This window comes from Cyprinodon tularosa, unplaced genomic scaffold (genome assembly GCF_016077235.1).
Source record: "Cyprinodon tularosa strain WSP-4 unplaced genomic scaffold, ASM1607723v1 ctg37, whole genome shotgun sequence".
In the NCBI taxonomy this organism is placed as follows: Eukaryota; Metazoa; Chordata; class Actinopteri; order Cyprinodontiformes; family Cyprinodontidae; genus Cyprinodon; species Cyprinodon tularosa.
In genome coordinates, this window is record NW_024039085.1 from 649,688 (window position 1) to 677,620 (window position 27,933).

A 27,933-nucleotide genomic window follows, 5' to 3' on the forward strand; every position below is an offset into this window, starting at 1 on the left:
TTATTTTTTTAAATTATTTGATTCCTTCTTAGTCTGCTTTAACACTTAACAATTTCAGTGAGGCAACAATGGCGGATTCACTTACCAATGTAGAAAAAACAACAAAAACACACACATACACACTGAAAAAAAATAAGGCAACTGCTTTTGGCATTTACTTAATCATATTTAGTTACTTTAACACAATTGTTTTATATCCTACCATGCTAACATGAAACAATTGTGTTAAAGTAAATAAATATGATTAAGTGAATGACAAAAACTGGTTGCATTATAATGTTCACAGTTAAACAATACTTGTATTTGTCAAATAAATAGCAAAATGTTATATATATCGAAGTGAATATTAGCATTAGTTATTATGTCAAAGTAAACCAGGAACGACAACGGGAAAAGTTCACAAAGTCACGAGAAATGATTTGGTTCCTATGTTAATGGAGGATGATGAGCTTATTCCTCCCTGCACCGCTATTGCTTATTTTCGCGGACGCGCGCCCGTTCACCCAGCAAAACGCTTCCTCCTGCCGTGCTCGTGCCCGCCAGAGGAAAATAGAAAATGGCGAGTCTGTGCGAAAAGCAGCAATGCACAATCGACAGGCGCGGCTTTCGGCAGGAACTTGACTCTTGGCGACACAAACTCATTCACTGTGTAGGTAAGGAAACTACCATTTAGATATTTCGCCCTCTTAAGAACTTAATTTCTTCTAGCAGTCGCTTATTTTCGGCGTAAATAACCATCTATTACCGGACCGACTCGGGGCATCTCCGAGCGACTTTTTGTCCTTAACTCTCTCCTACTGCGGCCAGTTAGTGTAGCTAATGAAGTGTAAGTAACCGCCTAAAGCTGTTTTTTTTTAACCATTTTTTTTCCTCCTGGGCCTCCGATGAAGCTATAAAGTACGTGCTGGCCTAACGTTAGTTTGTTTAAAGGACACCGTGCTTGTTTTAAAGGGAGTGTCAGCGGGTGTCGCGTCGGCTAAAGACGTACCCGTGCGCGCTCCTGTGCTATGATGATACTGTAATTTGGGTGGGGGAGGGCGGCGCTCTCTGTTAGTGATTGTCTTCCTCATATTACCACCACTGAACGTGTTCATTCCTTTGAGGAAGTAAGGAGACCCCACTGTTTCCCCTTTTCACAACATGCAAACTTCCATAGCTTAGCAAACTACTACAGTTTAAAGCATCTTAACCCTTTATTGGGCAATTGACTATTTTTGATCACTTGCATAGGTCTAGAGGCACTAGATCTATATCCAGATATTCAGCAAAGATACTGCTACATGGCTGTACATCTTATTTTGGCATTTGACCAATTAGATGAGCCATTTAACCCTTTAAAGGGCACTCGGTGAAATACTTTGAAAATCAAAATTTCAAGCAAATAGTGTTGTTGGAATCCAGGACAAGACCTTATTATCTTTACCTACCTTACATTAAAAAATATGGATATTTTCATGGCAAAAATGAATGTCAATGTAATAACAAGAAATGCCAAATTGCCCTGATATATTAAGAAAAATAACATAAGTGCTTCTATTAGAAATTCATGAAAAACACTGAGAGTAAAAGAAACATTTTGATACTGGCACTTACATTTTTTAGTTTATAAACCTAAATATAACTGTTAACTAGGCTTATTAACTTTTTAACTTTAATTTTGAACTTTTCAATTAGATTTTTTACCTTTTTTTTCTTGAATTTTTGTTTTTTACTTAATTTATCATTCAAGGGCTCATCTAATTGGTCAAATGCCAAAATAAGATGAACAGCCATGTAGCAGTATCTTTGCTGAATGGCTGGACATAGATCTTGTGCTTCTAGACCTCACTGAGGGGACAGGACTCAATTTGTAAGGAGTATGCAAGTGATCAAAAATTATAAATAGTCCTATAAAGGGTTAAAGATATACTGCCTACTGTAAATTAAGTAAAAAAAAAAAAAAAAAAGGTAAAAAGCTAATTGAAAAGTTAATTAGTCTAGTTAACAATTATTTTTAGGTTTATGAACTAAAAAATATAGGTGCCAGTATGAGCATTAATGCCTCTAAGGGTATTTTGTACAATGAATTTCTTACAGAAGCACTTTTGTTATTTTTCTTAATATATTCGGGCAAGTTGGCGTTTTCTTGTTATTACATTGACATTCATTCTTGTCATCAAAATATCCATATTTTTTTTTTTTTATGTGACAAAGGTAATACGGACTTATCCTGGATTCCAATAACACTATAGGCTTGAAATTTGGATTATTTCACTGATTGCCCTATAAAGGGTTAACAAGGTTGGCATGATGTTGCTGCATAGTTTATTTTTTAAATGCTACACAGGATCTACTATAGCTCCCTTTTAACTACATATTTAAGTTGTAGGGTTTTGTTATTGTGACGTATCTGTATTTCACACTGTTGCAGAACATTTAATTATTCAGACGCCTCCAATGTTGTAGCTCGATCAATATAATCAGTCTGATAGTAAGATGACCCAACTAGACTAGAGAATCATAATAAGTAAAAAAAATAGTATGTTTTTCTTACTGTATTAGAATCTAATATACACATAATTTAACCATCTGATTTGCGTATTTTAGTGTCTGTTTATGTGAATTTCGGCTGCAACTAACAATTATTTTGCAAATCGATTATTTTTTTCGATTAATAATTAGACAGCAAAAGGTTTCTTAAAGATTTTTTTATGAAATTAAACCAGGGGAAACTAAAAGGTTTCCACTTGAGGAGTTCTGGATAGAGCATATTGACAGATGAGAAGGTTTTTTCATCTTAAATGCAAAATGTTTATATATATATATATATATATATTATTATTTTTTTTTTTGCAGTTTTAAAATGATTTAGCTCTAAGTGGGTCGCTCTGTCAGCTAAAGGCATGTTTTACACTCTCTATACTCCATTTAACGATTAATCGATTACTAAATTAGTTGGCGATTATTTCAATAATCGACTAATCTGATTTATTGTTTCAGCTCTAACTGAGACACTTCCAAAAAAATGTTGTAGTCTAATCAATGTAATTATTGTAATTAGATGACCAACTTGACTGGAGAATCATAAGTAAAAAATATAAAGTTTTTCTTACTGTATTAGAATATAATATACAAATAATTTGCACATAAGATTTTAGTGTTTTAATGTCTGTTTATGTCATTAATGTATGACAATTCTAATCAGAGAACAAAGATAAACAACGGAGAAAGTGCAATGGTATGGCATAGTTTGTTTATGGCCATGAAATAGAAATATGGATGGATATGAAAGCAACAAAACTACCGTATTTTCACGACTATAAGGCGCACTTAAACGTCTTTTTTTTCCTCAAAATGTGCGATGCGCCCTATGGTGCGGTGCGCCTTATGTGTGTTGTAACTGCGACTTTTGAGACCACCTCATTGAGGAGATGATGAAAGAGTGGCTGAATGTAAGGAGACCAGGTGTTTTTTTTTCCACTCATCACCATCGCTGTTAATATGTAACTCCATGCGTGCCCATCTCACAGCTGATGTGAAAAACATGGGGAAACAAATTAACGCTGTGCTCGCTGTTCAACCGCTCCACATCGGTGTGAACCGGACCCAGCAGGTGCAGCAGAAGCAGCGAGTTTACATGCAAAGTCAATGGTTGACGCGCGCATAGGCGCAGCAAAAGGTCCCGCAGCGCGTTTTGAGCTGCAGGAGCGTTTAAGCATCTGACGCACCGCCAACGCGCTGCTGCTGCTCGAGATGGAAAAATTTAAGATTTGCTGCTGGACGCGCCGCATCAACCAATCAGAGAAGCTGATCTGGGAGCTGACAGCGAGACAGACACAGCGCTCTGATGACATATGATATTAACGCAAATGAAAAAGGCTGGATGGATGAGAAGATGATGAAAGGCAGGTGTATGTGAGGAGACCAGGTGCTTTTTTCCACGCATCACCATCGCTGCGTGCCCATCTCACAGCCGATGTGAAAAAAAGGTGAATCAAATGAACGCTGTGCTCGCCGTTATCCCGGGGGGTCTGACAAAGGAACTTCAACCGCTCGACATCGGTGTGAAGCGGCCGTTCAAAGTAAGGCTGCGAGCGGCGTGGGAGCGATGGATGACAGACGGAGACCACAGTTTCAGGATAAGTGGAAGGCAGCGCCGGGCAAGTTACGCCACCTTTAGCGGATGGATTGTTGATGCTTGGACTAATGTGTCTGCTGGCTCTATTGTTCAAGCTTTCGCAAAAGCCGGCATCATTTCTGAGGAGCCGCGCTGCACGGAAAGTGACTGACAGCGAAGAATGGGAAACTGTCATGTCTGATTTAGCGCAGCTGTTTAATTCAGAAACAGAGGATGATGACTTTGATGGGTTTGATTAATACTTTGTAATAAATACATGAATAAAGCACAAACATACTCAGTTTTGCTCCCGCTCTATTTTTCTACCTGAAAACTTAATTCAACATCAGCCTCTGGGCGGGTCTCCTCCTCTTCACCGCGGTGGCTGGCAGGTGTTTTTTCATCTAAATAATCTAAATCTTGCAGCTATATTTGCTGTGATCAGGGGGAATAAAGTAGTTTTAATATGTTTTTAAGTGAGAAAGGCCACCTGAAAACTTAATTGCAGTCAGTTCATCCAGATTATCTATTTCTGTCGGAGGCGCTCAGACCCCCACATACCAGCGGTGCACCGACAGCAGAAATCCCTTCAACAGCAGCCTCACCGCGGCGGCTGGCAGGTGTTTTTCATCTAAATAATTTACAGTGCAGGCACCAGGATACCGGCAATAAAAGCGAACATATTCCGTCGGCAGGTTTCAGGATTTTAAGTTAATTTAGGAGTAATCACAGCGCTGTGTCATCTGCGATGTGTCTGTCTCATGGCCAGCTCGCAGGTTTGATTAATACTTTGTAATAAATACATGAATAAAGCACAGTCATACTCAGTTTTGGGCCCGCTGTATTTTTAAAATACGCAGTAGAGCTATTTAAAGGTAGTAGAGGACATGTACCTGTATATAAAAAATGCGCCCTATAGTCCGGTGCGCCTTATGTGTGTGTTAAATACAGAAATGGGACACATAACTGAGACTGCGCCTTTTAGTACGGTGCGCCTTATGGTCGTGAAAATACGGTTATAAAAAATAAATAATTAACCAAAAGCTTCTTGTAAATCTAATTGGCAATAATAGGACAGACATTTTGGTTCCTCCATTGTTAATTTTTAACATATATGGTTAAACCCAGGGAAAAAATATGATTCTTTTTATGTTTTACGTTAGCTGTATTTCATCTTTCCTCAGTAGAGGAGAACATACATTTATTGTTATGAAGAAGTCATAAAAATTAAGTTGTTACATAACATTTGAACAATTGACTGTCCAAATATTGTTTAGTTTAATAAATCTTAATTCCTTGGTGTGTGCATGTGTAGGTTGTAACCTTTATTATGAAACCAGTGTCTCTGTAAATGGGTAATAGTATTTCACAACATAGAATGGCAATATCCTTTATCATCCCTTACTGGAATTCAGGTTTACCAGCACTCAAGTGACAGGAAGGCAGATTCACATACAAGAGAGAAAGCGAAAATAGGGGTCTGCAAAAAAAGGTATGTTTACTATGTAGGGAAATGTGTAACTGAGTAGGATAAAAAAAAAAAAAATGTGCAACATGTGCATGCAACATTAAAATAATACTTTTCATGCCCATGAGCCAAAAATGTCAGTTTAAATTAGTTTCACTCCCTTTCCTTTGTAGGGAAATTGGCTCATGTTATGAAGATGTATAATTTCTTTATGTACAGGGCATGCACTTTAAAGACATGGTGAAAGGGCAGATACTAAAATAACTTGTGTAGAACTAATGCACTAAAACTGCTACCTAGGTTGAAAAAGAGTTGGCATTAGTTGGCTTTAGTTATTAAAACTGACATTTTTTAGGGTTATTTAATTGCCTGACTTTGTGTTACACAATTTCTTTTTCATTATCACTGTGAATTAAATCAGTAAATATTATTCTTGTTAAGCAGACAGAAATCAAGGTTGTTTTATGTTTGCTAATGAAATGTAAAAAGACAGTAATTCTGAACTCCTCTCTAGATGGTTTTCCAGGACTGTCTAGTGAGTTCTCTCTTTATGATTGACAAATGTCTCTTGTGTTTGGGCTATAACTGTGAAGCTGCAAAGTACATGACAACAGCATCTGCTTGTTGCCAGTAGAATGGCATATTCAGTCCAGAACAACAAGGACATACTTTTGTTTGGCTTTTTGGTGGAGAGGGTTACATGCCACTGCCACCACCACTCAACTGTCCCTGAAATGGACATGTTGTCCTTGTGTTTTAATGTGAACAGTAAAACTGCAGGGCAGAGACAAGCACAATTGTCCAGTAGAACAGCAGTAACAATTGTTTGTATGTTTTACCCCATACACGAGTCAATGGACTACCCCCAGATGCAAAATGGGTTGCCCCAAAAAATGTATGTTGCGTGTGGATTTGGGAAAATTTGGAGTCCTGCAGCAGCCGCCCGCATTTGAAAAAATGTCTAGAATGTGCGTCATTCATGAGTGTTTAACATGCAAATGTGTGGGATTAAAGTTTTACTCAAACAATGTTGAAATCAGACAGACTGGCATTATTGTTGACTATTTTCCTGTTTCTCCCTCTGTGGGATTTATATTCCCTATTACCATCTTATATTGATCTCTGAGATCCTCCATTAATTTGTTTGACAGAATCTATATTTTTCAGGCAATGGCCTCTACTTAATTTGGTGTAATTTGGTGTTTCTATAAGTTTATTTATTCTTATAGACTATGTACAACATGTGTTCAAAATTCTATGTTATTTGAAATTATATAAGTTTGTTTGATAGCCCGATTCATTTGCCTTGTGTTTGTGATCGATTGTATTTGCAAAATTAGTATTTTAGCCTCCAGTTTACATGTGAGAAAATAGTTTCTTATTCCTTGCCTTTATCAAGACACATTTGTCATCTTGTGAAGATTTTATGATATATATTTTTTGTGAGCACCTTTTTTAAGTGCCTCAAGGTTTAACATGAGCTATTTTTTCTCTGTATTTCCTCTCTAAATGTTTTCAATCAGCTAATAATCTAATTTAAAAGCCTGTTTTTATAGTTAAAAAAAATCTGTTCCCAAAAAGTCCAGGCTTTTAAAATGTTGCTTTTTACATAAAAAGCAGTTGTGTTAAACTTTCCAGGCTCTAATTTTGTAGGTGTTTGGTTTTGCTTATGCATGTTGGGATCTACAGTAGCTCAGTGGGGGATGGGCTGTGAAGTTTGATGCAGCACTGCACACTCTCAGCATCTAGCATGTTCTTGCAAAGGGTGTAACATACACAGAATCCACAGCTCCATGTTGTTTTCTTGACTTTCATCATGCTCGGGATACTGAAGAAAAGATGCTGAGGCATGTTTCTTCCAATGACAAGCGAGTTGCTCATTGATGTTTTTGATTTAAAAAAGGAAAACCATGTTCCTGGGTAGAATCCGCCCCCAAAGCTGAAAATAAATTAAATAAAAACTGGCCTTTAATCTTGCATCACATCATTGTGCCGCTCAGGTTGAGGTTTAGGATTTAGGTGGGTTATTCTGGTCTTAGATCTTGAGGGATTTCTCTTACTAAGCACTGGTAGAACCAGCATGTTACCAATAGTACTCTCCAAATCTTTTTGTCTTGATTGGATTTAGATGTAGGTCAGAAGAAGGCTAAGGCAGACTAAACAGTGGTACTACTCATAATAACTGTATGAATGTTTCCTTATCAGGCTGCAGCAGTTTGTAGTTTGTTGCTTTCTGCAAGAATAACTCTTTCTTACAAGTGTGACTTTATTATTTTGCATAAGATATTAATGTGGGACTTAACTTTGTGATAAAATGAGTGCTGTTTTTTTTTTTTGGTAGTTTCATGTCTACAGTTTTACAGATTATACCCTCAGCAATTATTGTCTCGCCCAGAATTTTAACAGCTGACTACATACTGTAATTTAGTTTCGCCCCAAATACTATAGAACAACTTCTCTATTATCTGAGATTAAACATTGGTTAAATTGTCATTTTTGTTTGGAAATTTGTTAGCAGTCAGCAGCTTTTTGTAAATGTAACTTAAACAAGGCAAGCAAATGAAAAACTTAGTGCTGTATGATATATTACATCCCAACAGTCTGTTCACAAAATCATGGACATAATATTTAGTAGATTTTAATCTCTCTTTTTTTTTTCTTCCAATTTTAATAATTTTTTAAATGCCAATCATGTGTTTTTAACATCTTAAGAACATTGCAGTCTTTATTTTTTGATTTGGTGTCTATGACATGATTTCATTTCATTTAAAATGTATAGCAGCCTATACAATAAAAAACTACAAGTTTTTAATCAGGTTTCTAGATACATTTGCTTTTGCTTGCATCAATGTTGAGTTGTACCTGTGTGGCCTAGTTTCATGCCAGATCTTTTTAAATCAAGTCAACAAGAGCCTTTTTTCTCCTACATATGTTGTAAATATTTATTTAAAAGGTCATTTCATCTTGAAAAAAAACCAAGCTTAACCATAAAACGCACAACAAGTTTTGTATAATGCTTCAATTTCCTTTTTGAGTATTTTTTATTTTATAGATTGCTGAACATATGCAGTTGCAATAAATCTATCTCATCTCGTTTTTCCTAAATATCTAATGCTGACCCTGACAAGGTTAGGGTTTAAGCCGGCTCCTATTTCCCTTCATCCATTGAAAGATATTTCCTCTTGTCAAGAATAAAAAATAATCTTAATGTCAGGGAATAAATTCTAACAGTTTTATGCCCTAAACTGGATTCCTAAAGTGTAGTTTGATGTCATGAACCAAAGTGGATGACCCACTTTCCTTCTCATGCCTCTGAAATATTTCAGCAATAGGATTGGATAGCTCTCCAGCTGAAGTCCTGTGCACTAACCCAGAAACAGACCCATGCTGCAGCTATAGGCATCGCTACTTCGCCCCCCCACCCCCTCCATCCAACCCCTTTATGTTTGACTGCTGAAAAGTGGGTGGGAATTTGTAAGGCAGCAGAATGAAGCATTTTACCAGATGACAAGCTTTCAGAATTCACTTAAAGCTTTGCAAGAGTTTAGATGGAAAGAGCTGATGCATTTTTTCCTCTTCTTCTGCAAAGGATTTTGTAAGTAAGCTTTTCCCAAAATGTTCAGTGTTTGTGATTATTGTAGCTTAGTTTTGTCTTTGAATAAATGCTACCATCCATGTTTGTAGCTCTTTAAGGTACACTCTAAAGTCTTCTACGTCTTTTTGAATCCTCTATGTAGCATGGCAGACAGTTTTGCTCATATTTAAGATACAGTCCATTGGACGGATGTTGTGTGGTTATTCTGACCCTCTGGCAGTAGGCAGGCATTACATATTGTCCCGAATTAATGCAATTAGTTTTGTGCAGAAAAAAAACCAAACATTCCTTTAAAAAAATAGTTCAGACTGGATGATATTTCCTCAGTTTGTGCAAGTAATGTATTTCCATTTCAACTGAACATTTGTGTCTGAATTCCCTGTCTCAGGTCTATAGATGCATAATTCTGTATGCTACCTGGTGCTACTGTTGCTGGCTCTTTCATTTCATGCTATAGCAGCACTCTGAACTCTGTAGGTGCTTTAGTTGCCTGGCAACAGATATGAAAGCGTGTATTTACTGAAGTAAAATTGTAGTGATACAGCTCATAACACACAATTTCAAAACCCCGTTTTAAGCAGAGACATAAAGGCAGAGACATGGCTTTGGCTAAAACTATCACATACCAATCAGAATCTGCTTTGTTGCCAAGTTTGTGCAGATGCTTCGGACATAAATAAATACATTATATACCTCATGCTTTTAGAATAGGCACATAAAATGTGCTGCAATCAGAGACCTGTGGATCATTTCTGTCCAGTGCTTTATGGAAAAATAAGTTCTTGCTCTGTTTTGGGTTTATTTTTAAGTTGTAAATGTGTACTAATGGGAATTAAAAATGTCTTAAATTGTATCTGTTCACAGGGTTTGAGAGCATCCTTGAAGGTCTGATTGGTCCCGAGCTGGAAGAAGACCTAAAAGTATTTAAAAGTAAGTATCTCAGACTAGTTTCTCCATTGTTAAGCTGTTATATCCTCATGACAGTGCTGCTCTATTGTACCATTTTGTACCCGAGTACATCGATCCTAGACAAACCCACTGCCAGCCAAAGAGAAGATGACTTGTGTTTCTGTAATGCTTTGGAAGGCATGGAATCCTATGGAGATACTGGACAATACAAACTCTTACAAAGACAATAGAAGTTATTCTAACCGTTTTGAGTCAGAATAATTTTTTTTTTTTTATTGTTCTTGTATTTTATTTCTGTATATGTTGGTTTCACTTAGAATATCAAGAATTGTATTTTTGGTTGATCAGTATTTGGTTGATGCTGATTGTTTTAGATAATGTGTGATTGTGCCAAATATTCAGCCACTGAAAAATGTCTAACCTTAAGAATACAAAACATTTATCACAAGACGCTTCCATTATTTTATTTAAAATCTCAATTTTGTAATCCTTTAGAAACTGAAGGAAGTAAAAATAAAAAAACCTGCACATATCTTTTAACAGCCTGTCACCTTTTTACACATACAGACTCTGCGCCTGCGACTGATTGGTCATTTGATGAAAACTGTCTGTTCTGCTGTTTGAGGAGGGATAAAGTCAAGGTAAGAACAATTTTTTTTCCCATTTTGTTTATTTGGGAGGACATTTGTGAAGCTCCGACATACTGAGACTGTAGCATAAAGCAATTTCATTTGGTCTCCTTGTTTTGGTGATCCTGTTCTCAGTGGGGACTGTTTACAGATAAATCTTAGATCTTTTTATTTTTTGGTCATCTACACATTTTTGACTCTAAAGGAACCCACCTTTTTTGTAAAAAGTCTCCTTTAAGGAACCTTTGTCTGTCTGGTTATTAATCGATTAGCTTAAAATATTCCTCCTCGCTAACATCAAAATTAAAATGCACTTTTGTTTGTAATACCAAGTTGGTTAGGTTTGGTGAATTCACTCATCACAAAGAGAGGATTTCTAAGGTTTTTTACTTATCAGACTTGTCAAACTTAAGTTCACCAGATTCTTGAAACCATAATTCATGGCTTTGTTTTGTATTTTCTCCATGATGACATGTCTTTTACCTTTGGAGCAAATTCATTAAATCTGACTTATATTCCAATGTGAATTATTTATATATACATGCTTAATTTATAAACAATTTGATAAGTGCTGAGCAGGTGATATTGCACTTTACGCTCCCTAATTCATCATGAAATTATGTTAATATGATCCCATTATAAAGTCCCTATTTTTCTGAGTAGAATGCATATGATTTTTATGATAAACTTTTTTTATTTAATTTTTTTATTTTAAACAGGAACACCTGTTTGGTCTCAACAAGGAGCGTCTTGAAGATACACCTAAACCTCTCCTAGTTAAAGATCAGATTAGAATCATCAGGCTAGAGAAGAAGGCTGAGGAGTTTCTCAAAGCAGTTCTTTGCAGAAAAGGTATGTTAGCATGTCTTGTTTATATTTTTGCTGTGTTAAGTACTTTCCTGTTGTGGTTCTACTGAATAAGTCGGTTAAATGTTGATATTATTACTTCAAAATTGTTTAAGAACAGTTAGCATTATTTCAGGCATGTTTGCCGATAAAGACCTGGAAAATATGTCCATGCTGAAAGGTTTTTACCTCTGTGTTGCAGATGTGCCAAATTTCTCAGAACCACACATTCCATTAGTGGCTCGAGAGATTCTTCAGAGAATGATCAGCCAGTTTGCAGCCGAATATACCTCAAAAACCAGCTCTCCTCAGGGCAGTAGCTCAGACTCTCCACCTCAGTCTGACCAAAGCCGACCGGCTCCACGCCCCCTGCCGGCTGGGACTCCTTCTGTTAGCCCTGCTGACATCCTTAGTGTGCCGGCACAAAACCAGAACCCAGTTCTGAGCAAGCTTCTCATGGCTGACCAGGAGGCTCCCTTAGACCTCACCATCAAGAGGCCTGCTACAGAGCCCCATGAACAAGGTACTTTGAAAGTTTAGGGCTAAAACAATTCATTGGATTAATCGATTGTTAAAGAGTATCTAAAACGTACCTATAGCAACAGAGCAACTTACTTAGAGCAGTCATTATACCAAATTTCTTAAGCATCTTTGTAAACATTTTGTATTTATCATTTAAAAAAAAGTTTTTTCTGTAAATATGGTCCATTCAGAACTCCTGGTTTAATTTTGTAAAAAATCTTATTTAAGGAACCTTTGGCTATCTGATTATTAATGGATTTATCGGGAAAATTGTCAACAGATTAATCGATTTGCAAAATAATAGTTAGTTGCAGCCACAGACCGGTTAGTTATCAGTTATCTTTAATTGTGAAGTTTAAGATGACCTTTATTAATAAATATTTATTTATTTTTTCATAGATGGAGTTCTTGACTTATCCATTAAAAAGAATCGCTATAGCAACAGCAGCAGCATATCTGCCCACAGTCTCTGCTCTTCTCCAGCTGTGTCCACGCTGAAGTGGTAAGAATGTTTCATTTTTTTCAGGTTCTACTAAGGACAAGTGCTCTATATATATTTCTTTCCTGATTGTAAAACGTCTAGAAAGAGTTAAACTGGGCTATGTCGTGACATAAGCCAAATACTGAGCTGGTTTGACTAAAATTGTAGGAGCAGAAAGGATCTGCTCCCTTAAACATCAACAACATCATGTGAAGATATCTTAATCTGAGGGAATTGTCTGTAAGGATGATATTTTTTTACGACCTTTTTGAAATTTAGGAAATTTGATACTGAATTGTATGGGAAGTCACTGAAATGGTCTTTAGTCTAAAGCCCCATTCGCGCGAGATCTGTCCGAGCATGGTAACCAAGATAACTGTTGAGTGTAATTGGCACACAAAACTGAACCGGACCGTGCCAGAAACAGTCAAACCATGCTAAACTAGTTCTAGTTCAACAGTAGGGCTCGGTCTACCTTGCCACACGACTTCCAGTGATGATTCTACTTAGCAGTGTGATGAACCTCAACGTCTATCGTTGTTTCCTGCATCTTTAAGTCCCGATTAGACTATCGTTTGTCGTATCCACTTCCCAAAAGCGGAATCTATCAAGTAAATTCACCAAAGGCTTCTTCGCCTGACTCTCCGCAAACAACGAAATATCACAATTATAACCAAACTTCCAGAATATTACGTGCGCTGCCATGTTGATTTGCTTGAATCCCTCTATAGAGCAGTAGTACCGTAGACTGTCACTAAGAGGCGCTTAACCGTGCTCGCTTGACATGTAAACGGTCATAAGGAACTGACCTTGGCACGGTTAACTGATCCAAACACGGATCTGTTTCAGACGGGTAGTGTAAATGGGGTCTAAGGGTTAGTTTACTTTGGTCAATGTTTTGTGCCAAAACTTTTGGCTGACACATCATTGTTGTTGACTGTTGGACTTGCAGACATGCAAAAAAATTTAAATCTGAGTGAAATGTTTTTGGGGGGGAAATCACATGCTGTTAGTGGATTTCAGATTCTTGATAAAAAGTAAACCTCATTATTTTCATGCATTTTGAGAATTGCCTCAAACTCGGTCAATTCCTATAATTGATTTTATCAAGCATATGGGGTGGTGAGTTCATTTTTTATATCAATTCAATATAACAATAAATTGAACTAAAAGAGATTATGTTGACTGTATTATTTCACAATTTGCTTTCATTAGTGAAATAGTTCCCTTGTGTCAAATTGATTGAATTTTCAACTTAATCTATGCAGCCAAATCCTATGGAAAAGGCTCAGGGTGACTTGGAACTCCAACCTTTCACTGAGCACCTTCTAAAAAACATCAAACAAAACTCACAGAGGGGGTGGTTAGATCTTGAGCTGTCATGGAGACACATGGTTCCTTGAGCTGGACAATCTAATCCAGCTAACATCATCCATCACCATGTACCAACAGGATCCCTTATCCCCACTGGCCATGTTACGTATGCCTTTATGTAATATTTATGGACATGTGCGATTCTCTACACCTTGTCCACCTGATTTATTGTCACATTTTATTCGTTTGGAAATGCTGATTAGCGACCTTTTTATGTTAGAATCTTAACTCTCCTTGAGAACACAAATAGATTTTAAGCTGACTGGCGCCTGCGATGGACTGGTGACCTGTCCAGGGTGTACCCCGCCTCTCGCCCATTGACAGCTTGAGATAGGCACAAGCACCCCTCGCGACCCCACTTGGGAGTAAGCATGTTAGAAAATGGATGGATGGGCGCACAGGACCAATGAGTATTAACATGTCATAAACAGGGCTATTTCCATCATTTTTTAGCAGTGTTATGGTTTTCTTGAGGATGAATGTGATTCTTTTTTATCATTCAGTTTTAAATAATACAAGCTCAAACGCAAGGAAAAGCTTCAGGTCTTCTTTTTTTCCTTTAGAATATAGCAGAACTAAAAGGTGCTAAAATGACAATATCTATTTGTTACTTAACTGCAGTGATTAAAGCTTAAAGGCTTGGTTGAAGGCAGTGCTACATAATACACAAAGTGAATTTCTTTTTTTACAAAACCTTAATTTAATCATCATTTCGGATTGAAGTCAGAAAAATATTGATAATTAAGGTTGACCGACACTGATATGGGCTGCTTGCATCCTCTCATTTTTCTGGTTGAACATGTTGAGCCACATGAACGAATTGCAAATAAAAAGAATTTCAATACTTTTATTTTGCTTATGTTTAAATATTTCTTTAATACCATATTATTCTTCAGAACTTGTTAAGAGCTATTCTAGAAAACAAATAAACTAAGAATCGGGAGCCATTTTAGTGCTGAAATGTAAATATTTTGTGGTCATTGATTTTAAACAATGTCAAATGATAAAGGAATGGCCAACTTCCCCCTCCCTCCCCACAACCCATCCACCTGTAGAAAGATAAAAGGGCACTGTGCCAGCTCCGCTTACATCCAATCTCCTTCCATCCAATCAGGCCGTCGTTGAGAGAGGACGGACAAGTCGGGCTGTTAATGAAGAACCTACAGAATGGGAGGAAGAGGGAGAATATCGGCCATTCTGCCTGTTCTAAGCCTACCTCATCACTTGCATACTCGCTGCACATCAAAAAGGAGCCCAAACTGGACAGCGACCCCGAGTCACCACTTAGCCAAAACCACAGGTCCGACCACACCGGGCTTCTCAGAAATGCTTCTTCCTCCTGGAATTGCAAAACCAATTTTGGAGCCCTGCTTAAACTCAAAACCAGGGATGAAGCTAATGAGCACTTTAAAGATATGCCACAACTTTTGGAAGCTGCTGGACTTTTGTCCAATGCACTTTCTACTGAGAAAAAATATTTAAAGGAGGAAAGCAAAAATCAAGAGCATTCGCTTTCCCGCTTACAGTCTTTTGACATCAAGATTCCTCAGGTGCGGGTTTTAACCACAGGATCAGAGCCTTCTATGCCTTCTGAATATTTAGGCCCAGTCAGTGAAAATGTTGTTGCGAAGAAACTCTGTTCCATACTCCCCAGACGGATCCAAAAAAGGAGCAGTGGGGGATCTAACAGTTCAGGGTCTGACAAGGACTGCTGGTCTTTTCCCACTGACCACCAAGCATCTGCTGGGAATTGTTCTGTTGACACTGAGCCAGATCCGGGAAATAAGCTGCCCAGGAAAAAGCGGGGACGATATCGACAGTACAACACCGAGCTTCTGGAAGAGGCTATAGTGGTGGTGATGGGTGGGAAAATGAGCGTGTCCAAAGCCCAATCCGTCTATGGGATACCACACAGTACCCTAGAATACAAGGTTAAAGAGCGGCTGGGAACCTTGAAACACCCCCCTAAAAAGAAAATGAAGCTCACCAGTAATATGCCTCCTGAAGGAGGAGAGATCCAAAAAAATGAAGAAAAAAATAGAAGCCATCTGAAGAGAAATGAGCCGATTTAGACAAAGTCCACAAAGTAATTTATCTTTAACTAACAGTGAAACACTTTTTATTAACCAGTGCATCTGCTACACCATGCAGCGCTTTGGTTTTCCTCAAAACCTCAATAGCTGTATTTATTTTGGATTTATTTATATTATCTAAACTCCTGGCAGTTTGTATTTACGATGTTCTAATATATAAGGGCCTCTTATCAGTACAGGTACATTTGGAATACACTACATTATTTATTTATTCACGTTCTTGTTGTTCTGTAAAGAAGTATTAAATGATAAGGGGGATCTGTGCGCTGCCAAAGACGACTTACAGCACATGACGAACCCTTGGAGTCTGGCGCCCCTCTGTGTTTCCTCTCAGAAGTTTAATATCTTCAAAGTAAAAGTTTATTTAAGTAATCCGTGAATGGCCATAAAGAATATTGTAACACACAAATAAATCCCTTATGTAATTATAAGACAAAAAAATGCTAACATTATTTATCCATTTAATTATAAATATAGTAAGATATTTTATTTGTAATTATACTCTAGGAAGATAGATTAGGATTTTAATCTTCCTCTTCCAGTCCTAACGTATTTCTCCAAGCATTACTCTTTAACATCTATAACTCATATTTCAGTTAAACTTTTTTTTTTTATGAATTTGCTGCATTAATTGAGATTAATTGAGACTGTCGCTGTGCTCAAAGAAAACATTTCTTAGTGTTTCAGTGTCTCATTATCATAATACCTCATCTTCACTACGGCCTGTCATATATTTACATTAAACAAGTTTCTCCTTTTTGAGAGAAGACTTCACAGACTAACTTGAGTGGTAAACAGTAGCACAGCGGTTCAAGTGAAGGTCTTGAGTTCTGTGTGATTTATAGTTGCATCTGTGAGACACTACCTGGCCTTTTAAAAGCAAATAGAAAAAGCTGAATTTCTATTTTTACAATAATGGCAAAACGTTCTATATTTTGTATGTATAGCTGCAAGCTCAGGTGTTTATAGCATATTCCCACAAGACATCACACCTCCATGTACCCTCCTGCCACTGTGGTATTACAACGAAGCAGCTTTCTATTACATAGATTGCACATAAGAGAACCATGATGGTTGTATATTGTTTGGTTTCAGGGTGTAAATACGAAGGTGATAAACTGGTAAACTTTTTTTTCCATTACATCTCGAGTATCAGAGGAAGTAAAGATGAGCAAACAATGAGTAGAAAATAAACACCTAGTTATTTATTTCTAGTAAAAACTGTCCTAAGATTACAAGTTTAAGTTTTATACCAATTTTTAAGACTTAGAATAAAAAACACACAATAATTTAAGCATATATCAGTTACTTTCATAGAAACATAACACTGTTTACTTACCCTACCTATGATGAGAATCTATTTTCTATAGTCTCATTTAGCATGACCACAAATGCATGTCTTTTAGGTCAAACCTTTTAAACAGCTTTGGTCATTTAAATGCTAAAAATAATATCTTTTATTCTTTGGAAAACTCTTGATCTAGGTCAGTTCAAGGAGTCTATCTATTTTCAACTCATGGTACAAATTCTCAGTTGCATTTAGGTCTGGATCTTAAGGTAATTTCTAATGCAAAAAAAAATCTCAATCCAAACGATACCACTCTAACACTTGTCCATGTCTGTTCCCTCCACTAACCGGTTGTCCTTAAAGATTCCCTCATTTTTAGTTCCATCCAACTCGCCATCATGTTTACAGGAATAGAGTGTTCAGGTTGAAATGCAGTTTTTTTTTCTCATTTTCTGCCACAGATCTGAATGTAAACAGTTTAAACCAGATCTCCTTTCTCCACACGTTTGCCCTTCCCCCACGTCTCAATGCATTTATTAAAAGGAGGTTGTTTGGGGAGCGGGGTTTTAGGATTGGCTTTCTTCGTGCTACTCTTCCACAACGGTTGGTTCTGTGCTTCAATGTATACTAACTTGTTTCATGTTTCATTAGTGAAAGAGATTCTGTTTCTACAAATGATTTAATGCAAAATAACAGATGAAGTTTGTATTCACCTAGACAAAATGTTAGAAGGTATAACTGGGACTAATACTTTGCAAAGCACTGCACAGAGTAAACGCATAACTACAGGCTTATTGTATGGACTGTTGACTTGACTGCTTTTTTTGTTCGTTATTCCTTGCTGCACATACCCTTTTATACTCTTATAAATGATTATTTATTACAGTTGACTTAAATTAATAGTAAAGTGTCAAGGGGAAATGTATGCAAAGTGCACGCGTGCTATTTTCATCCAACCATTGCCTGTTTACTCAGCCTCATCCAACAGAACACCTCAGTGATGCATCATCACTTATCTCAGGACGTTACTGGTCAGCAGGACCCGTTATTCTTTCATCAGGGGAATACGACTCCAGCAGATCTTGCTTTTAAAGTTTTTGCAATACTCGCTGCCTTTCACATCAATAGTGTTGGCATGGATTAAACTAGATGTTTTATTATATTTTTTTCCATTGCACTCATGTTTTATAAAATTATTCAACTTTATAAAAAATGTATAGGTTCTGTACAAGTTTATGTCAATAGGCTGCATGCTATTTTTTACTTGCAGTATTTACTCAAATCCAGATTTTTGTGTCTAGTTATCAAATATTTACATTTAATCACATTCTTGGGTATTTTTTTACTAAATACAGATCCAAAAAAATTTTTTTTTTTTTTTTTTTTTTTTTTTTTGCTGCATTTAGTTATTCATTATTTAACAATTACCCTTTACAGTTATAAATAGACTTTTTTTTTTATATTGCAGTCATGGTCTTTCCGTTGTAGCTTTGATAATTAACATCTGCCTCACACAAAATAACCGATACCAGAGTTGACTGTTTTGTATAATGTAGCAGTCTCCAATCCACACAACACACTCTTAACTATAAGCTTTATTCACAGAAAAAAAAACAACTGCTTTACCATATTTGCATATTTCGGTCAATAATTGCACTGTTACACACAAGTTTACTTCTAAATGGTGTAAACAGTCTTGTTCTAATTAAAAACTTTGCCTTCCTTTCAAAGATCTCTCCAGCACAGTTGTGCTTGAAAGTTTACATACCCTCCCATTAAAGAGAATGGTACATTCACACTAGTAATTTAAATAACACAAGACTTAAATAAGTATTTACTTAAAAGTTAGTTATTGATGATTTAGTAAAATGAAATATTAATTGATTTTGATTACTAAAAAACATAACTGTTCATGAACAGTGAACCAACAGCTTTCAAAAGATGCAGATCCATTATTTATAATTTTTTTTCTTCATTATTACTTTTGTCAATTTAATTTACTGACAGCTGATTTTTATTTATTTGTTTCTGTCTTTGATGGAAGGGAATGTAAACTTTCCAGCACAGCTGTATATTCTGTCCATGCATTATTTCTCTTGTTTTCAGTATGTTTTTTTTTTTATGTATTTTGGACATGACAAAGAATGTAAAAAGATACACCAGGAGATTTTTTTATTATTATTATTATTATTATTATTTTTTGTAATCAGAAAAAGTTGATGAATATTATATAATATCTTGTAAATGTTTAAAAACCTAACCTTGTAAATACATGACAACCAAAGTCTTTTTTACTGATCATATGGTTCTCAGAATCACGGTAAAAATGACTGTTGTTTGTTTGTCCCTCAAGGTTGTATAGTATGTGTATCTTTGTTTTTAGTATTTAAAAAATATGATGATAAAAGGGGGGGAGAGAAACATTTTTGCATGATTAAATTAGACTGTGTGTTAAAGGTTTGCTGTATCGAGTTTAATTTATCGTTAGGGGAAATTCAAAGTTCAACTTAAGAAAGCAGCCATATATAAAAAAAAAAACTTTTAAAAATATTTATTTGATTTAATCATTTATGACTAGTTGAAACAAATTATATAAATCAGTTGCACACAGCATTAAGTCTTTTAAAGCTTTTTACTCTGTTAATTTTGTGATTACCAGTAACAAAAAATAACACATTTTTAATACTGAACCATGGGCTCAGTGGAACATATGTTTATTCACCTGCTTAAAGGCTATTTTAAAAAAGTACCTTTTTATTTATTGAGTCTCATAGGAACATGTATTCCAATTTATTTAACTCTACAATAATGTTCAGGATACGTAGTTTATAATGTATAGATTCTGTATATTTAATTAGTATATCATCAACGTGGATGGATTTGCCTGTTTGTAAGATTGTATATGTAATTTTAGCTGAAGAAAACTGTACTTGTGTCCGTTCCTCGTGGTAATGCTAAACTACACCCTCAGGGATATAGCTTTACTCATTTTTCATTCAGGTACTTCCATTTTCACCTTAAAATTTACAAGCAGGGATTTGGCTTTTATTTGTGGAAAAGTTTTTTATTTTAACCTCGGAATTGTTTTCTTAAAATACCAACATTAGCATTGGTTTGTTTGACAAGTTGGCTACGTAATTGAGTCGTTTTATCAGATTTGAATCATGAAACGGGAATGTCAGTATCTATATTTAGATATGTGCCTCGAAACATTAAAACTACTGAAATACTTGACTGTTAAGCAAACATAATTTCTGTTTTACAACATTTAAACTTAACTTATTGTCACTTTTTTGAACATCAGGCTTTTACCTACTAATCTGATGTTTTGTCCATGCACATTAGAGTGTACTAAAGCTTCAATAGATTTATTATTGTTTATATGATTGCACATATAGAGCCAACACAAATCTAAGACTATGTTGGAAACTGAAAACTTTTTATTTGTGTTTTTTTTTTTTTTCTTATTTAGAGGAAATAATATAATTTGTTGGGTTTTTTGTTTTGTCTTGTTGTCCAAAAGCAATCTGTAGTTCTGCTTTAGAAATGATACCAGTAGTGAGGGCATGTGTACTTGTATTTGATTTTATACTTGGGAGTGGCTAACAGACTCTTAAAATGTGATTTTAATTTATAAAAACTCATAACATATAATGTGATGTACGGAAATGCCCCATATGTACTTAACTATTGTGGAAAAAAATTGTATTTGATAATTATTTTAAACTGGGCTACCACTACTGTATTTTGCATGTATTGTTTTATGCATCCTGTATATTATGTCTTGCCTGTAACACATAAAAACATGTGATTGGTCAAGTTCACTGGATAAATTATTCAGTTTTATATTTGCTTATTCTTCTAATAAATAGGCAATATAAAAACATTTCAGTGTTTTTTTTCTTAATTTATTTACAAAGATCATTCTTCGTGTCATTACATGTTATTGCTAACCTGTCAAACAATAGTAATCCTTATTCTGTTTTCCTTCTTTCCATAGTGAGTCTCCAGACTTCCGTTCTGCGAAAGCCAAAGACCTGCAATCCACCTCCACATTGGAGCAGTTTATGGCCAAACTATGTCCCCACCACCAGAGACGGATAGTGGATGCAATAGGTTTTCTTCAAACGGAAGTCAAGGCTCATGCATCCTCTAATGTACAGAAAGCATTAGACTCTGTCCCTGGCATTCAAGGGAAATCTTCTCCTAATGCAATGTGTGGTAGCGCAACCCCAGAGAAGTCAAACTCTGAGCTAAAACTTCCTATTGCATCCACTCCTAAAGCTGAATTCCTGGAATTTCCTCATTTTGTCCCTAACAGCTGCGCACAGAACACCATTCCAGAGAATGCGGTTTCCCTGAAAACATCTATAACTGGTGGCCCTACTATGGATGTTTTCGACCTTGGTCTTGGGACTGACCGTGGTCTGACCAGTTTTACTGCCAATTCAGTGGATGGAGAGAACAACCGTCAGAGTGATCAGCCACCTGTTCGGATGAAGATCAAAACCAGCAGTGCTGCTGCTGGTAAGAGACTGTCATGTGTGCTTGATGCCACTCTTTCCTCTCCCTCTCATACTATTGAGGAGAAACAGGGTTTGTCCAGTAGAGCTGAGACACACAGTGCCAGATTAAGTTCCTCCGGGAAAAGACACAGTGAAAGAAGTGTTATTTCTCAAGGTAGTCAGAAAGAGGATATTGGGCATCAGAGAGATAAGCAAGCAAAAGTGTTTCCAATCCAAATGTCCTTCCCCTCAAATTCAGTTCGAACTGCAAGAAAAACTGTCAAGATGTCCTCTGAACATCAAATGAGGGAGGATGTTTGCAGGGAAACAGTTGATCCTGATATTGGCAACTGTGACATTGTTTTTATTGACAAGCCAATTACAGAGTGTTTAAAGGAAAGGCGGCGCAGCATGGCCCCCCGTCGTAATGCCAGGAAAAGCACTAGGGGGTCGATGTATTCTGATGACATCTGGGAGTTAAAAACAGTTCGCACATTGGCTGGAAGGGGTAATTGTCCAAACTTAATGCCAGAGCTGACTACACTGGTCACGCCAAAACAAATCCTGTCCAAACCTGAAGGTCTACCACCAGTTGATATGCCGTTTGCTGGTGCATGTACAGAGACGATTAATCAACACATGCCCTCAGAGATGCCGGATAAGCATGTCATTTCAGGAGTGGGAGATACTGTAGAGGTAGCTGCTAGTGTAGTAGATGCTGTGGAGGTTGAAATGAGTCAAACAGATCAAGGTCAGAATAAGGCCCAATCCTGTTCACCATCTCCACTGAACCCTCTAGTAGAGGGCCAGGAAACTCTTGCAGACACTATAGCAGATCCAGAGAGCATTAAAGATTTAGAGATGACAAAAGAAATTGAAGAAAGTGTTTGTCCATCTCTACATGAATCAACAGATGGCGAGTCTCAACAGGCTGTGTCTGACAATAAAGAAAACATGGCTACAGAAACACAAGTAGAATCATTAGAGAGTGAGAGTCTAATCAATGAGTCACAATTAGAACTCTCGAAGAGTCTTGCAACAGACACACAAGTAGAACCGTTTAAGAATCCAATAATGGAAACGCAAGTAGAACCGTTTAAGAAACCAATCACGGAAGTGCAAGTAGAACCATTAAAGAATCCAATCACGGAAACGCAAGTAGAACCGTTAAAGAATCCCATCACAGAAACACAAGTAGAACCTTTAGATAATCCCTTCACAGAAATGCAAGTAGAACCGTTAAAGAATCCCATCACAGAATCGCAAATAGAACCGTTAAGGAATCCCATCGCAGAAACGCAAGTAGAACCGTTAAGGAATCCCATCACAGAAACGCAAGTAGAACCGTTAAGGAATCCCATCACAGAAATGCAAGTAGAACCATCTAAGAATCCCATCACGGAAACTCAAGTAGAACCGTTAAAGAGTCTTATCCGAGAGAAAGCTGAGCACCCCCTCCTATCAGATAAATGTCTTAACTCTGAGGAGCAGAACCGTATTGGTACTGTAAATTCAGATGAAGATGAGGTGGAAGAAGTTGACAAACTGCTTGAGGAGCAAAGTCAGGAGAATCAACAAGAGATCAAGTTGCGTTTTGATAATGTGAAGGTCCCAGAAAAGTCAGTTTCCAAAGAAACTACAGAGGAACTGACTATAAAAGAGACGGAAACTGAACCTATAGAAGTCAATAACGCTGTTGAACCTGTAGAGAGAAAAATTTATGAGGCTGAATGTGATGAGCCGGCAAAGCCAGTTGTTGGGCTGCCAAAGGAGGTGTCACCTTGTCGTAGGAAAAAAGACACTAAAGCCCAGGTGCCAGATCTTCTGGGACAAATAGAACCAGTCATAGTTGGCTTTGTCAATGGTAAACCAGTTTCACCCTCAGACAGGAGTCTGCGCAGCAGAGCTGACAGGAACCCCACATTGTCAAGTAAAACTCAGGTAAAATATCAGGATGTGCCCACCTTTAATATTTTAGACCCTAAACCTTCCTCAACTGCTGAAAACCTAAAAACAGACAAACCTTCTGAAGCAAAAAGTCCTTTGACATTAGAGACTCCTGTTACTGAACCATCTTCTGAACCACCAACTTTAAGCCCACCATCAAAATTACCTTCATCATTAAAAGAAACCCAGAAACAAAAGAGTACCCCTAGAAGTCAGATTAAGACACCATTGCCTTCTGACCCTTCTGTAGATCACACAAATAGTATGACATCCAAACGGCAACTTAGATCAGCCACTCAAAAGACGGTAGCTCCCATTTCAAATGTTGTCACCTCAATTTCCTCACCAAAGCCTTCAACCCTTATTCTTCCACCTGCAGAACAGCTACCTTCCCTCCTCCTCCCCCCATTTCCATTACCTGTCACCACGTCCTGTGACAGTAGGCATTCTGATCGCTCAATTTCTGAATGCTCTGAACAACAGGAACTCTCAGAGACTGTGCAAGTAAGCACTGAAAATACACATCAAAATAAAGCACTCTCTGAAGACACCGAAAAGAACAAACTAGTAAGTGAATTGGAAACCAAACAAACATTGAGATCAGGTAAGGTTGTATCACATAAAAATGAAAACAGCACACAGCATTTTCATACTGAGGAACCAAATTCTTTAGAAAATCCATCTGCAATTAAGACTGAAAATCTGACAGAACCTGTACTGACAAGAAGTAAGCGTGGGTTTCGAAATAGCCCAGATTTAGGGGAATCTGCTTTAATCCAAAAGAAGAATTTAGCTCCTGTGGAGGACAGGATAGCAATAGAACCGGGTAAGGATGCTTATACACCAGAAAAACCCACAAGAATGCCTTTAAGGAGTGAGACCGGTAAGACTGAAATGTCTAACCAGTCTATTGCTCAGTCACCACTAGGAGATGACAAGAAATTAGCCTTGAGATCACAGAAATCCCTCAACCATTCTACCAGTGCTGCTGACACAGCGAAACAAAATTACGTATTCTCCCCCGTTCAAATCATTGCAGAAAGAATACCTAAGGCCCATCTTAAACCCCGATCAGACACGGCCACACCTTTGACCCAAAACTCGCAAGTCCCTATCATTACTCCAAAACAAGAACCACCTAAACAAACTGTCAATAAATTCTTTCAGGCCCTCAATGGTGAAGAAAAACAACACTTGATTACAAACCTAAATTCAAGATATGATAGGATGTTAAAGGGTTGGGTACAGCTGGACAAAGAGGGTCAGCCAGCAGTAAAACACAAAAACAAATCAGATAGGCAGGCAGCTATCTGGAAAAGTAAAAGAAGGGCACGGAAACCAAAGTCCTCAGAGCAGCAGAAATACTCACCGGTCCAAATGCTTTTTATGAAAGGTTTTAGTCTCACCAACATTTGTCGCTGGTTCCTGGATTCAACAGAGACCAAATCTCTTGTTATCGTTAAGAAGGTGAACACACGTCTTCCGTCAGAAACTCAGCTGTGCTTTCACAGCTCGTCCACAGTGTCAGGGCCTTCACAGGGAGTGTTTCCAAGCCTGCAGGCGGAACGCTTAAAGAAACATTTAAAAAAGTTTCCCATCGCTTCTCCTGTAAAAAGCAATCCCAAAAACCAGAAGCTTATTACTAAAACCCTCGAACAAGAGGTAAACACAGTCAAACTGAAGGAGAGGGCCGAACTCCCTGGCAGTACTCAAAATGTAAGCAAATACTCGGCTGCAAAAGCCAGTGCACAAAAAGGTGAATCCCAAAAAAACCCAGGGAAATCTAAGAATCCAGCTAGTGCTAGAATCTTGAGAAAATACTCCAATATCCGAGGGAAGATGCAAGGTCAGCAAACCACTGTTAGAATGAAAAGGGGCTCAAAAATGCTTGAAAAGAAGAAGAGCAAATCATTGACTGCTACTAAATCAGCTACCAAGTCAAATCGAAACTCATCGTTGAAGGTAAAGAAATCTACTGTATCTGTTTGCAAAAAAATGAAAGGGTCCGCAGCAAAACTGGCAAGGAGAAAGATTTTGGCTGAGAGGAAAGTAACAAAGCCCTGTGTCTCAAAGCAGGCAGTGAGGGCACAAGCTGGCAAAGCTAAAGATAAAAGTAAAGTACAACTACCAAAGAGATGTTCGCAACGACTTGGGTCTCCTAAAGTACCTGAGGACCAGCCTGTGGAGACATCAAAGAGCAAGTTGAGCAACAGAAAACAGAATGAAGAAAAAACAGAATGTGAAGTAAATAAAAGTCAAACTAAGGAATCCGTTCGAAGCCCCTTAGCAGAAAGCAAAGGTAAAGAGACTGCTACTGAAACGCCCGAGCAGGGCATAAATGTGAAGGCTTCAGGCTCCCCAGACCAGGTACAAACGAGATCCCAGAGAAAAATGGAAGCAGTGACCCCTCTGAGTGGGAGTCCCAGCAATCCTTCAAAGAGGGCCAAGAAGGCATCACAAGCGGCTGCCAGTACAGTGGATGAACCCAAACTGACAAGAAGTGGAGCTCTAAAGAGGAGTCGGGCATCCTTACTGCCACGTAGTGGAGCTAAGGCAGCCACCAAGAGAGCTCAGGAACTTCTAGAGACCCCTCCAAAGCGCACCAGGACAAAATAATAAACTCTTTGAAGATGGATTCTTTATCTAGAGGAATTATGTTGATTTTATTTTATTAGGACCAAAAATATATATTTTGTAATTGCCCCAAACTCTGGATAATTATTCCTGCAGAACCAGGATTTCTATATTTGTTCTTGCTTTTGTAAAGTTTGATGGTGCAAACCTGATGCTGTAATGCTTTGGCTTATTTTACTGTCTGTGTTCAGGCAGCAGAAAAAGTCCTGCTATAGATGTCTGACGGCTGTAGTTGCTTTATGTTTCTGCACTCGACAAAAATGGCTGGAGATCACAAATGCCTGTCGAACCTCCATTTTTAGAAGTTTAGATGATCAACCTTTCAAACATATACATTCTTATGTTCTGAATTTAATTTTTGTATATATATATATATATATAAATATATAGTTTTAGATTATTGCACGCTCTGCATTAAATTACTGAGGAATGGAGGAGGGAGCTTTGAATCAAAGTGTTACGTGCAGTGGGTTAGCAGTTTGTATCTCCAGCCAGTCTTCCAATCACAAAATTGTGAAAACGTGACATTGTGAACCAGGTGCCTTATTTATATCTATTTTATGAGTGTGTTGCTGTGAAAACTTATTTTCCTGAAGATGCAGTTGACATTCATCTGCTTCATTGAGCAATTAGGATCTGTTTTCCCTCTGCATGTCATGCACCTCCTGCTTGCTCTTCTCATCGGGTTTTGGGACTCATCTGGGTGGTTAATTTTAATTTTTTTTTATTTTCCTCAGCATTAACAGAACATTTTAATTATAGCTTCATTTTTTGTTTAGATTTGCATTGTTTATTCAAAGAAAAAGGGGTGCTCTTTGTGTCATGAAAAGTTTCTAATGAATTGTTTGTGGTCATTTGTCATTGCTGTGTGCCTCTTGTTAATGAGGAGGCAGTTTCAGAATATCAATCAAAGCAGATTTTTAACATCAAATTGCTGATTCTACTGCATTATGTCCCAGAAGGGAAAAACTATTTTGAAAAGTACTTTATCTTCTTTTAACAATAGAAACCAAGAGTACTTTATACTGTCTTGGTTTTTATTTGAGTGGTAACTATATCTCAAGCATTTTGTTTTGTTTTCTTCCCTCTCATTGTTAGGTGAGTTATAATGTGAAGCCTGCTTACATTTACAGTTACTACATGATTTTGTTAATGGCAAAGCATTTTAGGACAGTGTTATTTCCCTTTTGTTTATTTCCTTTGAATTTTTTTAACAGGCTGAGTTTCTTGAAGAGGATAAATCATCTGTAAATGCAAAACTGGTCCACTATGTTTTTATCGATATTTAAGAACTTCATATAGGTCATAGAATTTAGAAAACCTATTTCAACCCACCAAATATCAGACTTGAATCTGTTTATTCTTTGCAGTTGCTATTTAAATATTTGGGTTTTTGTATATTGAAAAGAAATACCTGTTTTATTTGTGGTAATTCCAAGAAAGACACATCTTTATGTTAAGAAATTTGTATTTTTCTGGAGTTGATATAAAGATGTTTAAATTCAATGCTTTTTGTCTATTTTATTTGTAGGCAATTATTTATATT

At 37.1% G+C, this 27,933-nt stretch overlaps 1 protein-coding gene across 1 annotated transcript; it reads left to right on the forward strand.

The window, feature by feature from the left end:
- Positions 1–519: 519 nt before the first annotated feature.
- wu:fc17b08 lies at positions 520–27,893 on the forward strand. Its single transcript, XM_038296446.1, has 7 exons — positions 520–653; positions 10,024–10,089; positions 10,636–10,709; positions 11,417–11,549; positions 11,746–12,066; positions 12,465–12,567; positions 21,302–27,893. Exons 1-7 carry the CDS (start codon positions 557–559, stop codon positions 26,367–26,369), a joined length of 5,862 nt encoding a protein of 1,953 aa, XP_038152374.1. The 5' UTR covers positions 520–556; the 3' UTR covers positions 26,370–27,893.
- Positions 27,894–27,933: the final 40 nt, after the last annotated feature.